Source organism: Panthera onca, chromosome F2 (assembly GCF_046562875.1).
Source record: "Panthera onca isolate mPanOnc1 chromosome F2, mPanOnc1 haplotype 2, whole genome shotgun sequence".
Classification (NCBI taxonomy): Eukaryota; Metazoa; Chordata; class Mammalia; order Carnivora; family Felidae; genus Panthera; species Panthera onca.
In genome coordinates this window covers 19,234,769-19,250,195 of record NC_138356.1, presented here as the reverse complement: position 1 = coordinate 19,250,195, position 15,427 = coordinate 19,234,769, and the positions used below count along the sequence as shown (strand labels likewise).

Genomic DNA, 15,427 nt, shown 5'->3' with positions numbered 1-15,427 from the left:
CAAGAGATATATGAATCCCCATGTTTATGGCTGCATTGTTTACTATAGCCAAATTATAGATGTAGCCCAAGTGTCCATCAACAGATGAATGGATAAAGAAGATGGTGTGTGTGTGTGTGTGTGTGTGTGTGTGTGTGTGTGTGTATATATATACACACACACATATATATATACAATGAAATATTATTCAGTTATAAAAAAGAATGAAATCTTGCCATTTGCAACAACATGGATGGATCTAGAGAATATAATGCTGAGATAAATCAGAGAAAGACAAATACCATATGATTTCACTCATATGTGTAATTTAAGAAACAAATGAACAAAGGAAAAAAGAGAGAAACAAACCAAGATATAGATTCTTCTTAATTATAGAGAACAAGCTGATGGTTACCAAGGGGAGGTAGGAGGGGGCTAAATTAGGTGATGGGGATTGAAAAGTACACATATCATGATGAACTCCGAGTAAAAGTACTGTTCAATCACTACACTGTACACCTGAAACTAATATAACACTGTATGTTAATTATACTGAAATTAAAATTTTAAAAATTAATTTAAAATTTATAAGACCCTATGATAAGGCAAATTAACTTGTGATGTGGGTTCACTGCACAAAAAATCCAAAAAAGGCTCTAGTGAGCTATGAACTAAGAGGTATGAAAAAAAACTCAATCTCTATATGTAAAATTATAATACAAAATGTAATGTGTAAATATATATAATTACATACAATATACAAATGCATATATATTCCATACACATATTATTTCTCCCCAAACATACCAAGGGACAATTTTAATTTTTTTAACTCCCTGTGCTATGCGTTTTATTCCCATGACTTATTCATTCCCTAAATGAAAGCCTGTATTTCCCACTCCTCTTCACCCAATTTGCTCATCCCCCCAGGCAATTTTAACTTTGATATAAGTCATGAAGCTGGTACAACTGTGCTATGTAAAGAAACATACAGATTCTAAAATAGAATCCACTAGAATGTGCTAGTATCCTATCTTCTATTTAAGAATTTTTAATATTCCATATGGCAGAAGAAAATTTTAGTAAGATCATAGCATTAGTGGGCTTCTAAAGGCACCTAATTTTAAAATTGAGAGATATTTAAGAACCCGAGGAAGGCAGGAATACTTTGAACCCACTACTACTAAAACCACAAGGTATAAATGTATATCTACATATATAGAAAGCATTTATCAAATCAAAATATTTGATTGCCTATTCTCATGACAGTAATATTTTAAAGTTTTTTACTTGAAATATGTAATTTTAAACTTTCACACCTATCAAAAGGAGACAGACCATGTCTTCCTACTCTGGAGACGAGAGAACCAAGGCTCACTGGAGGTTTAATGATTTACCTGGGGTTATTCATAAGTGGCAGAGCAAAACCTCTAACCTAGGCCTTGGATTACAGAATGATTTTTTTTTTTTTAAATATGTTGCTAGGTTCTGAAAGGATTCTAAGAAGAATCTGCCCCGTTGCTACCCTGAGAGATTTAGAGACATCAAAAACTCATGAAATCAAATGGTATGTTTACTAATTAGGATGACATAAAACAATGAGGTTCAAAAGAGAAGAATGAGTAAGACCATTACATGTGCAGCTGACTTGGGTAACAGAGACCTTGTAGAGACTGGAGTCAAACAGCAAGGGCAAGAGACAGGGTGGGGTGGAGTGTCTACAGCTCCTCCTACTCTATATGCCAATCTTCCCAGGAATGTGTGTAAATTGCAAGATCAATCCTCATTTCCAATCTCACACACACTATCACAAGCTCTCATGTAATTATAATGAGGATGTTGGAAATGGGTTACTGGAAATTGGAATAAATATTTCTACTTTAATACTGGTTAGGAATTTCAATTATAATCAAGTAAATGAACTTACTTCGAGAAAGATTCTCAAGGGCTTTTCCCAGCTTCTTGCTCTCTTGAAGGATGTGGTTCAATTCATCAAAATCACGGCTTTCTGGTTTAATTCGCCAGTTCCACTTAGGATGATCTACTGACCTTGGCACTATGTTTTAAAAAAAATGATTACTCCATAAGCATGCTACATAATGATAAAAACTTACTATTCATCATCATGTGAGAGATTGTGTCAAGATCAATGTACAGAATAAAAATGTTTGTTTTGGATATGGTTTTCTTATGGGCAAACAGAGGGAAGTTACAAAGCTGGGTTTTAAGAAATGTTTTCACTGAACTAGTAAAGGAAAGTATGACAATATTTAAGAAAAAAAAAAGAAAATTCGGGTACTAATTTAAAACCAATAATTTCTATAATTTAGGGAAAATATACAAGCAAAGTATGTTTCAGCAGCTTAAAAAATAATTACTAACTTCCTCATTAGCAATTAGTAAATATTTTTAAGAAATTTTACTATCTTCTGATAAAACAGAAGACTGAACACATCTAGCTTTACTTCCCCCAAATTCTTACTAAAATTAGATTAAAGATTTTTTTGTCAAATAATTAGTTGAACAAGAAGAGAAGACATTGTTAGACAAGAGATAGCAAATCTTTTTTGGAAGATGCAAAACAAACTGAGGAGTGGTAACTGGATTCAGCAAAGTAGAGAATACTGAAATCTAATGCCACGGAGAGATGCCCAAAAAGGTGAACATTTCATAACAGTTAACACTAAAGCATCAATCAAGGAAGACAAATGCCAAGGTAATAGGATATAAAAACTTGTTTTTCAGATTGGAAGGATCCATTAAATGTCCAGAACAATTCAAGACATCAATTCAATTCAATTCAAGGCAAAATGTTATAACAGGGGCAGTAAAGAAAGATCTTGAAAAGCTTTCAGAGACAGAAATAGCAAATCAAACTCTCATCAGACTCCTCAATAGCCACTCTTGCCCTAGAAGACACAGGAGAAATTCCTTCACATTTCCAACTGAAAATTAATTCTTAGAGTTTGTGAGGATTCAAACCATTTATCTTCCAATCCTTTTTTCAGAAAGTTCGTAGTAGAGATTCTCTAACAAAATGAATAAATAAACCCCAAAGTGGAAAGACTTAGGATTCAGGAAATAGGTGACCCTCCCTAAGAGAAAGGAAAAGAGAATCTTCAGGATAGCAGAGAAGGATGGTCTCAGAAGACAGTTGAGAAAAAGGCTCAAAACTAAGAAGCCAAAATTTGAGCAAGAGCACACAGGGCTGTAAAAGAGAGGTCTCTACTTTTTTTTATGGAATAAAATATAAAATATAAAATAAAATAAGATCAAAGTTAGGATTACTTGATGAATTTGATCATACTGAGTATTCAGTACTTTAAGGCAAGGCTTGAGGAAGGATTAGTGAGGAATACACAGAAAACAAAGCAAATACAAAAATAAAACAATTACTAGTTCTAGAAAGAAATTAATAGTTAGACATCTATGTCTCTGTTGGAATAAAGACTAATTAATATAGCCATAATAATATCGATGTGGAGTATATATTCAACATTTGAAATATCTGCATGTTTGTATTTGGGGGATGAGGTGGGCCTGAGGTCTGAAGTCACAAAATCTTACAAGGAGGTCAAAAGCTGATGCCTCAAATTTAAAAAGTAAAAGGGAATTGTGCAAGTAACTTGTATGTTTTGATATGTAAACTTGTGTAGCTCTGAAACATCTGAAAGAATTCAAAGTGGTTCCATGTTAGAAGCCTGTAATACTACTTTTCAAACCATGTATATTTTCGTTTTGATTAAAATAAAAGGAAATAATTTTTCTTTTTTTTTTTTTTAATTTTTTTTTTTTAACGTTTATTTATTTTTGAGACAGAGAGAGACAGAGCATGAACAGGGGAGGTCAGTGAGAGAGGGAGACACAGAATCTGAAACAGGCTCCAGGTTCTGAGTAGTCAGCACAGAGCCCGACTCGGGGCTCGAACCCACATACCGCGAGATCGTGACCCGAGCCGAAGTCGGACGCTTAACCGACTGAGCCACCCAGGTGCCCCAAATGAAATAATTTTTAAAATATTTATATGGTAATGTTACAGCAAAGGTAATCTCAGACTTCTGAAATACTTTTCCTACTACCTTTTAAAAAAGTAATCTGAAATATTTACTATACTAAAAATATACTGACCCTCTGACCCAGTGATCTTATGTCTGGTAAATTACCATGAAGAAATGAGAACACCTACACTTATATATGTATGTACAAGGTTGTTTACTTTATCAGAAATGGCAAGATATTCATTTATTTCAGTGAAGAGTTTGTGGTGGCACAACTCTGTAAACAATCTAACTGTCCTTCCACAGGGGAATAAATAAATTATGGCACATTCACAGCATGCTACGGCATGTATTCATTAAAAAGCATAACTTAGATCTAAGTTTAACACGAAAATACATCCACAGTATATTCTAAAATAATAAAAACAAATTGCTCAAGAATGTGTATAGTCTAAAACCAGTTTTATAAAGCAAATCAACTCACACATATTTTATACACTAGTCTGTTCAAAGAAAAGGATATAAAAGATGCAAACTATTTCAAAGGGTATGAAAATATATAAATTATTTTTGAGGAAGTAGAATCTGAGGGGACTAACAGAAGAAAGAAGGATTAACATTTAAAATTTTACTAAGTTTTTTTAATATAAAACTCCTTTATTTCCCTCTACTCTAAAAGATTTAATTTGTTTTTATAGACTATTAAATATAGGGTTACTGTTGCTTTGAATGTGATATAATGCTGTAACAGGCAAGGAAGCTGCTCCAAGCAGCTAACATTTTGAAAAGAATATTATACTCAAAAAGCTCTAAACCAATTAAACATGCTTGAGAATATGAGTGAGTAGATATATATAAATACAGCTCAATGTTACTGCTAAAATGAACATGACATTCATTAGGATTAACAGCCAGAATTATCAGATAAAAAGTTAGGCTTCAACTCTTACCTTTTCTTCATTTTGTTAGTAACACATACTTACATTAAGTAACATTTGAATGACAAAATTCCTTACATGATTTGGATTCTGATGACGGTGGGGAAATATTAGACACAGCAAGGTCACTTTTTGACTTTTTAGGCTTCTTTGCATTTAATTGCCAAGGCTTATCATAGCTTCTGAAATCCCTTCTTGTTCCTTTATGTTCTGTTAAAACAAACAAAATATATATTCGTGTCTGTATACATACACTCAATACTAAGTGTTTTCAAGTTTGATCAAAAACTAAACCATGAAGTCATTAGATATACCTCGCAAAAGTTATAGGTCATCTCACATCAAAACTAATGCAAATGTTCAAATGTTTAAATTTTAGTTTTGAATTTGATATGATTCAATTTGTATATTGATATGATTAAGATCATGCTAAACTTTGAAAGGCTTCTGGAAACACTCTCTAAGGCATAGATTACCAATACTTAAAATAACATTCTTTAAATGGGTATTATGGAATAAAGCACTGTATTCTAAAGTAAATAAAAACAACTAAACATTTAAGTAAGTTTTACTCATCTGATTTTACCCTATCCATTATTCACTAAGATACATTAAACCACCAACAGTCACCCACATTTCTTCTCTAGCATCAGTCATTTTTTCCACTTCTCTATTCAAGAAAGTAATTCAACCAATTTTGTTGAAAGTCACAGCTCCCCTTCAAAGGTGGTCCAAGTCACACCAATTCCCAAATTAAATGATATTTCCAAGAGTTCACCCCTCTTGACATCTTTGCAAAGCATTTCATATTTTTGGACATACCTATCTTTATGGAATATTTTTTTTTTCTTATTCTCAGGGCACGACATTCTCCTCATCTCCATATCCCCTATGTCACTACTCCTACTCTGTCTCATTCACTGCTTCTCCATCTTCTTTCATCTATGTGATCTTCCTTAGAGTTTAGAGTTTCCTCTACTTTCTTGTTTAAATATATAAGTTGTCAAATCATCTTAGCTTTATGAATGACTCACCAATATTTCTCTAGCCACCCACTTGTAAATACCAACTAGACATCATGAAACATTATATGGATTCCTCAAATTTATATTTTAAGGTTTTACTAAACTAGTTGTTACCTAATTTTTCCACCTCCAATATGCCATTGAATACCAAAAGAAGCAAAGACATTTTAAAACTCTAGGAACAGAAATACTGGTCTGTGGTCTGTCAGAACACAGATGTATTTCCACAGATATGAATAAGACAAAAGATAAGAAAATCAGAAGGAAATTGGAAGATTTCTAGGCATCCATGATACTTCCCCTTACATCTATTTCTGTCATTCAATGAGAATTTGTCTTTCTGTGTACATCCTAGGACCATATCTTCTTTTTTTTTTTTTTAATATTTATTTATTTATTTAGAGAGCATGAGATGGGGAGGAGCAGAGAGGGAGGGAGAGAGAAAATCCCAAGCAGGCTCCATGCTGAGAAGCAGCTGAAGCTGGGCTCAATCTCACAAATGGTGAGATCATGACCTGAGCCGAAATCAAGAGTCAGACACTTAACCGACTGAGCCACTGAGGCACTGTGGAATGTAGTATCTTCTAATGCAATATGGCTAAAGGAAAAAGGATCCTGGTCATAAAATAGATAATTTTATTATACAAAGAAAAAGGTTAAAAAGAACAAAGGAGGAATGACACATTAGATTTTGTGGCTTTTTTACTTTTCCACTACAGACAAGGAGAAAAATCCACATTAACATAAATAATCTAGTAATGATACTATTCTTATTTCATCAGTTGAAAAACAAGATGAAACATAAAGTTACTCATGAGTGTAGCAGAGACCCATAGAATTCAACTGATAATGGAAATTTTAGTAGCAGTCATGATTTGTTCTGTCGCTCTAAAATTTTTGAAAAGAAGTAGGGGGACCCGAAGTTCCCTCGTCCCTCAAACAACAGCAGTATTGAAGCCAGAAGACTTGGAATTCCAGGAATCCGTGCTACAGAGTGACAGAAACATCTCCAGGGACCCATGAGGACAACTTGGCAGGCCACAGGTGTGTGATTGTGAATTGGGAGAGATAAAATGGGCAGAGTAGGCATGGAGCGGAGGGATCCCCTTCCGTGGGGAGACAAAAGGAAGAGAAAGAGAGGCTTGGAAGTATAGGATTGTATTTGGACAAAAGAAAAACCATGAACTGAGGAATAGAAAAAATGGAGAAAGAACCAATTTCTAACTCATCCCAGGGTTGTGGGGCTTTCTCCAGACTGGGGCCTGCTGCCCTGTACACCCGCCTGGGAAGGAGGGGAGCCAGCCCGGAGCTTGGTAGTGAGCTCAGAGGCACACTGGGAGAGAGCAGTCCCCTACCCTGAGTGCTGTGAGAAGAAAGTATAGAGACATTCCAAGGACAAAAGACCCTGCAGGCACCAGCCAGTCAGAGGTTCTTTGTTGGCTGGCTGGTGGAGTGGCACTACCCCAGAACCAGGGTGGGCAGAATAGGACCCTTTAAGACATCAGGGTTTGAATCCCAGCCAAGCACCTGGGCGGCACAGGAGACTGTGGAGTGGGACAAACTGGCCCGCTCACACCCGCGCGGCACTGTGAGGGCAGCCTAAACAGAGTGGTTTGGGACACCGGTCTGGGGAGAAGAGACTGGGATGTCTCCATTTTTTCTACCCATCCCCAACAAGGTGGGGCTTCAGGGAATAGAAAACGGGCCCACAGTAGATGTGGCACCCACTGATACCAAACCACGTCCCTCAGTGCCTGGTAACTGCATATCTAACAAAGGAAGATTGACACTGACCGAACCAGAAGGCCCTTCCTCCAGACCAGGGCAGCCACCAGTTCCAAGACACCATCAGATATTGGTCCAGTGGTTTTGCATTTTCTGAATTGATTCTTGGTCAATTCTTATTTTCTATATATATTTTTTCTTCCTTTTCTTCCTCTTATTTCTTCCCTTCTCTATTCTGGTTGTTGCTTAAGTAGACATTTTTAATCTATTCTTTTTGCATCTCTTCTGTGTTTCCTTCTTTATTTTCCTCTCTCTCTCTCTCTCTCTCTCTCTCTCTATGGATTAAGCTGTATAGTTTCTCTGATTCTCTGCCTGATCATTTATCCTTTTTTTTTTCCTGCCCCTGTCATTTCTTTCTTTCTATGGGATAAGGCTTCTTCCACCACCATCCCCCTTTTTAAAATTTCTTCCAGAGTTACTTCAATGAACAAATCAAATCACACCTCGTAGAAGGTCCAAACCACCACTATGACTGGGGAGATAAAGCAACCAGAGTCACAACAACAGACAGCATACAACACACTCCAAAAACACCTCCTGAAGGGCCAGGCCCTGGAGAGGGTATAACCCCTTTTTAATGCTCACAGTAGTACTCACAGGTGCAGGACACATAACAAGCTATTAAAACATATAAGAGACAGAAAACTAGCCAAAATGACAAAATGGAAGAATTCTCCTCAAAAGAAATTCCAGAAAGAAATGACAGCTAGAGAATTGTTCAAAACAGATATAAACAATATATCTGATCAAGAATTTACAATAATAGCCATAAGATTAATAGCTGGGCTTGAAAAAAGCATAGAAGATAGCAGAGAATCTATTGCTGCAGAGATTAAGGAACTATGAAATAGTCACAACAAATTAAGAAATGTTGTAAATGAGGTGCAAAATAAATGATGCAGTGGCAGCAAGGATGGAGGAAGCAGAAGTGAGAATAAGTGAAATAGAAGATAAAATTATGGAAAATGATGAAGCCAAGAAAAAGATAAGAAAATACTAGACCACGAAGGGAGAATTAGAGAACTAAGTGATTCAATGAAATTTAATAATACCTGTATCATAGGAGTTCCAGAAGAAGAAGAAGAAGAGAGAGAAAGGGGCAGAAGGTTTGAAATGAACTAATTGAACAAATTACAGCTGAAAATTTCCCCAATCTGGGGAAGGAACCAGACATCTAAACCCAGGAGGCACAGAGAACTCCTTTCAGATTTAACAAGAATAGGTCTTCACCATGGCATATCATAGTGAACCTGGAAAAATACAAAGATAAAGAGAGAATTCTGAAAGCTGCTAGGGACAAACAGGACTTAACCTACAAGGGTAGACACATAAGGGTAGTAGAAGACCTGTCCACTGAAACTTGTCAGGCCAAAAGGGAATGGCAGGAAATACTCAATGCACTGAATAGGAAAAATATGCAGCAAAAATCCTTTATCCAGCAAGGCTCTCACTCAGAATAGAAGGAGAGATAAAGGCTTTCCCAGACAAACAAAAACTGAAGGAGTTCATGACCACTAAACCACCCCTGCAAGAGATCCTAAGGGGGACTCTGTGAGTGGAATGCTGAAAAGACTACAAAGGGCCAGAGACATCACCACAAGCATAAAACCTACAGATAACACAATGACACTAAATCCATATTTATCAATAACTCTGAATGCAAATGGGCTAAATGCCCCAATCAAAAGACACGGGGTATCAGAATGGATAAAAAACAAAACAAAACAAAACAAGATCCATCTATATGCTCTCTACAAGAGACTCATTTTAGACCTAAGGACTGAAGGTGAGGGGATGGAAAACCATCTATCATGCTACTGGGAGTCAAAAGAAAGCTGGAATAGCCATACTTTTTTCAGACAAACTAGATTTTAAGCTAAAGGTTGTAATGAGAGATGAAGAAGGGTATTATATCATAATTATGGGGTCTATCAATCAAAAAGAGCTAACAATTGTAAATGTTTATGCCCCCAACTTGAACAAACCCAAATCAATTAATTACAAATATAAGCAGTCCTACTGATAAGAATACAGTAATTGCAGGGGACTTTAATACTTCACTGACAACACTGGACAGATCATCTAGGCATAAAATCAATAAATAAACAAGGGCCCTGAATGATACACTGGACCAGATGGACTTGACAGATATATTCAGAACTTCTCATCCAAAAGCAGCAGAATACACATTCTTCTCGAGTGCAGATGGAACATTCTCCAAGAAATCACATACTGGGTCACAAAACAGCCTTCAATAAATACAAAAGAATTGAGATCATACCATGCATATTTTCAAATCACAATGCTATGAAATGTGAAATCAACCACAAGAAAAATTTTGGAAAACCTCCAAATGCATGGAAGTTAAAGGACATCTTACTAAAAAGAATGAATGGGTCAACCAGGAAATTAAAGAAGAAATTAAAAATATATATGGAAACAAATGAAAATGAAAACATGACAGTCCAAGCCCTCTGAGATGCAGCAAAGGCAGTCCTAAGAGGAAAATACATTATTATCCAGGCCTATCTCAAGAAACAAGAAAAATCCCAAATACAAAATTTAACCACATACCTAAAGGAACTAGAAGCAGAACAGCAAAGAAACCCCAAAGCCAACAGAAGATAAATAATAAATATTAGAGCAGAAATAAACAATATAGAATTCAAAAAAAAAAAAACAAAACAGATCAATGAATCTAAGAGTTGGTTTTTTGAAAAAATAAACGAGGGTGCTAAACCCCTTGCCAACCTTCTCAAAGAGAAAAGAAAGAGAACCCAAATAGATAAAACCACCAATGGAAAGAGGAGAGATCACAATCAATACCACAGGAATACAATTATTAGAGAATACTATGAAAAATTATATGTCAACAAACTGGACAACCGGGAAGAAATGGACAAATTCCTAGACACCCACACAATACAAAAACTCAAGCGGGAAGAAATAGAAAATTTGAACATACCCATAACCAGCGAAGCAATTGAATCAGTTATCAAAAGTCCCCCAACAAATAAGAGTCCAGGACCAGATGGCTTACCAGGTAGTTCTACCAGACATTTAAAGCAGAGTTAATGCCTATCCTTCTCAAGCTGTTCCAACAAGATAGAAATGGAAGGAAAGCTTCCAAAATCATTCTTTTTTTTTATGTTTATTTATTTTTGAGAGAGAGACAGAGAGAGAGCAGGGAAGGGGCAGAAAGAGAGGGAGACACAGAATCAGAAGTAGGCTCCAGGCTCTGAGCTATTAGCACAGAGCCCAAAGCAGAGCTTGACCTCAGACCATGAGATCATGACCTGAGTTGAAGTCAGGTGCTTAACCAACTGAGCCACCCAGGCACCCCTGGACTCACTCTATGAAGCCAGCATTCCCTTGATTCCCAAACCAGAGACCTCACTAAAAAGGAGAATTACAGACCAATATCCCTGATGAACATGGATGCAAAAATTCTCAACAAGATACTAGCAAATTGAATTCAACAGTATATTAAAAGAATTATTCACCATGATCAAGTGGGATTCATTCCCGGGCTGCAGGGCTGGTTCAACATTCACAAATCAATCAATTGGATACACAACATTAATAGAAGGATAAGAACCATATGATCCTGTCAATAGATAAAAACAAAGCATTTGACAAAATACAGCATCCTTCTTTAATAAAAACCCTCAAGAAAGTTGGGATAGAAGGAACATACCTCAACATCATAAAAGCCATATATGAAAAGCCCACAGCTAATATCATCCTCAATGGGGAAAAACTGAGAGCTTGCCCCCTGAGATCAGGAACATGACAGGGATGTCCACTCTCACCACTGTTGTGTAACATAGTGTTGGAAATCCTAGCATCAGCAATCAGACAACAAAATGAAATGAAAGGCATCCAAATAGGCAAAGAAAAAGTTAAACTTTCACTTTTTCACAGACAACATGATACTCTCCATGGAAAACCTGAAAGACTCCACGAAAAAGCTGCTAGAACTGATACATGAATTCAGCAAAGTCTCAGAATACAAAATTAATGTACATAAATCAGTTGCATCTCTACACACCAATAATGAAGGAGCAGAAAGAGAAATCAAGAAATTGATCCCATTTACAACTGCACTAAGAACCATAAAATACCTAGGAATAAACCTAACCAAAGATGTAAAAGATATGTATGCTGAAAACTATAAAAAACTTATGAAAGAAATTAAAGAAGACACAAAGAAATGGAAAAATATTCCATGCTCACGGATTGAAAGAACAAATATTGTTAAAATGTCAATACTACCCAAAGCAACTTACACTTTCAATGCAATCCCAATCAAAATGGTACCGGCATTCTTCTCAAAGCCAGAACAAACAATCCTAAAATCTGTATGGAACCACAAAAGACCCTGAATAGTCAAACTAATGTTGAAAAAAGAGAACCAAAGCAGGAGGCATAATAATCTCAGACTTTAGCCCCTACTACAAAGCTGTAATCATCAAGACAGTATGGTATTGGCACAGAAAGACACATAGACCAATGGAATAAGATAGAGAACCCAGAATTGGACCCAAAAATGTATGGCCAACTAATCTTTGACAAAGCAGGAAAGAGTATTCAATGGAACAATGACAGTCTCTTTAGCAAATGGTGCTGGGAGAACTGGACAGCAACATTAAAAAGAATGAAACTGGACCACTTTCTTACACTATACACAAAAATAAATTCAAAATGGATGAAAGAGTTAAATGTGAGATGGGAAACTGTCAAAACCCTAGAGAAGACCACAGGCAACAACCTCTTTGACCTCAGCCACAGCAACTTCTTACTTGACACATCTCCAAAGGCAAGGGAAATAAAAGCAAAAATGAACTATTGGGACCTCACCAAGATAAAAAGTGTCTGCACAGCGAAGGAAACAATCAGCAAAACTAAAAGGCAACTGACAGAATGGGAGAAGATATTTGCAAATGACATATCAGATAAAGGGTTAGTATCCAAAATCTATAGAGATCTTACCAAACTCCACACCTGAAAAACAAAGAATCCAGTGAAGACATGGGCAGAAGACATAAATAGACACTTTTCCAAAGAAGACATCCAGATGGCCAACAGACACATGAAAAGATGCTCAACATCACTCATCATCAGGGAAATACAAATCAAAACCACACTGAGATACCACCTCACACTGGTCAAGAGTGGCTAAAATTGACAACTCAGGAAACCACATATGTTGGCAAGGATGTGGAGAAAAGGAACCCTCTTGCACTTTTGGTAGGAATACAAACTGGTGCAGCTGCTCTGGAAAACAGTGTGGAGGTTCCTCAAAAAATTAAAAATACAATTACCCTATGACCCAGCAATAGCATTACTAGGAATTTATCCAAAGGGTACAGGAGTACCTCTTCTTAGGGGCACACGTACCCCAATGTTTACAGTAGCACTGTCAACAGCCAAATTATGGAAAGAGCCCAAATGTCCATCAACTAATGAAAGGATAAAAGAGATATCATTTATATATACAATGGAATACTACTTGTCAATGAGAAAGAATGAAACCCTGCCATTTGCAACAATGTGGATGGAACTGGAGGGAATTATGCTAATTGAAGTAAGTCAGTCAGAGAAAGACAGATCTCATATATTTTCATTCATATGTGGAACTTGAGAAACTTAACAGATGATAGGGGAAGGGGGAAAAAACAGTTTCAAACAGGGAGGGAGGCAAGCCATAAGAAACTCTTAAATACAGAGAACAAACTTTGGGGGGGCGGGAGAGTGGGGGAGAGGGGAAAATGGGTGATGGGCACTGAGGTGGGCACTTGCTAGGATGAGCACTGGGTGTTTATGTAAACAATGAATCATGGGAATCTACTCCTGAAGCCAAGAGCACAGTGTATACACTGTATATTAGCTAACTTGATAATAAATTATACTTTTAAAAAATAAATAAAATCCAGAATTGCGATACCTCCAAAAAAGAAATCTTAGAAAAGATTTACTATGAAAAAACCTTAAAATTTTAGAATGTGATTAATTTGCCTTCTCAATAAAAATAAAAGAAAATGGATTGTATGAAACAAAAAGAAATGTGAGAGGTGATAGGTTAACCAACCAACCTACAATAAAATATAACCTCAGACAGAAATGGATAAAGAAGATAAGGAAATTCTGACAATAAACCAAAATGCAATACCACCATTTAAATTTGTTTTCAAAGCCAGAAAGAGAAAACTGATACTGCAGAAAATTGAGTCAGTGACACAGAGAGCACACTTTGCCAAATTTCCCTAGAAGTCGGTCAATAAAAAAAGGCAAATATAATGTGAAATGAAATGGGAGGAATGAAGAACAGTAAAGCAAACTCAATTTACACATAGTTGATTTTCCTGAAGAAAAAATAAAAAACAAATATAACAGAAGCAATATCTAAGTACACAAGAGGAAAATAGTTTTAGGCTGAAGACTTAGATTTGCTGATTGAAAAGAGTCACTGAATATAAGAAAAAAATTTTTAACAAGATAATCATCTAGATATAGACCCAGGAAAACTTGTCAATATCACAAATAAAGAAAAAAAACCATAAGTATTTAAGAAAAATAATTAGAATACGAAAAAGAAATAAAAATAAGGCAGGTTTCTAGTTTCTCCTCAACAATACTAAATGACAGACTTTTAGATGATGCTGTGTCCCACATTGCTAGATATATTTAAAGGCAATAAAAGGACAACTTCAGATATTTTCAAAAGGTATTATACCAATATACCTTGAATATTAACATATTTTCTTGCTAATTAGAAGATGCACCAGAAGAAAACAATTCAAAACTGCAGTCAAGATGTAAACTGGCATTACTTATTGTCACCTAAATTATAACGTCACCACTTATATTCATATCCAAGAATTATCCTATGCTTTACTTCTCCCTCCTGTCATACTCTTTCTCTCTAAAATTTTTCCTTTTCACCTTCTGGGGCATACATTCCATGGTAAACAAACATTTCTCTATCCTCATGTCTGAAGAGACACCTCACTCTTTCCCCAAGAGCACTCCCTCCTCTGCAGCTTCCTGGAATGGAGGGCTCGTTGTCCCATGTGGTACCCACCAAAGATTGGGTTCTCCTGGCCCAACAATGTTAAGTGGGAAGTCCCTTCTCTTTTGCAGTATATGCTGCCTGCTTACGCTATTCAGTACTCTTCATTGTTACCATCTTTCTGCTCCTGATTACTCCACAGCCCGACTTAAGACCTTGGCACAGTCTCCCTTAACTTTTCAACAACTTGAATGAAACTCTGGCTTCATCTTCTTAATCCTCAGATAAATCATGCATGAAGTCCCATACTTCCTTGTCCTCCCTAACTCTAAAAAGCTTCACTTCCCTAATAACTAAGACACCCCAAAACTAAAGCTACCAACAGGACATTCTCATCATCGGGACTCATTCCACCTGTTTTTTTATCTCAAATATCACAATCCCCTGTCCTTCTACATCTCTCATATTTTCACTGCACCTACACTGCACCAGCCTTCTAAAGGTCTTTAGCTCTCTGATCTGCTTTTTTTGTCTAATTCTTTTCCTATCTTTGCTCACTACCTTCTCATACCAGACCTTGTGCTTCAATCACTTGCATAAATTGCTCCCAAATGTCCTCAATTGCTGTGCTAAACTGTTATTTTGCCCTCCGCCCTTGCCGTGCCACAACCACAATTCTCAATCAGTCCC

The 15,427-nt window shown here is 36.3% G+C and overlaps 1 protein-coding gene across 1 annotated transcript in view; it reads right to left on the bottom strand.

Annotated features, from left to right (window-relative positions):
- CF2H8orf34 (chromosome F2 C8orf34 homolog) overlaps positions 1–15,427 on the bottom strand; it is a 408,213-nt gene that overhangs the window by 301,719 nt on the left and 91,067 nt on the right. Inside the window, 2 exon segments of the mRNA XM_060610698.3 lie at positions 1,907–2,035; positions 4,994–5,125. Coding sequence (XP_060466681.1) covers positions 1,907–2,035; positions 4,994–5,125 — 261 coding nt within the window.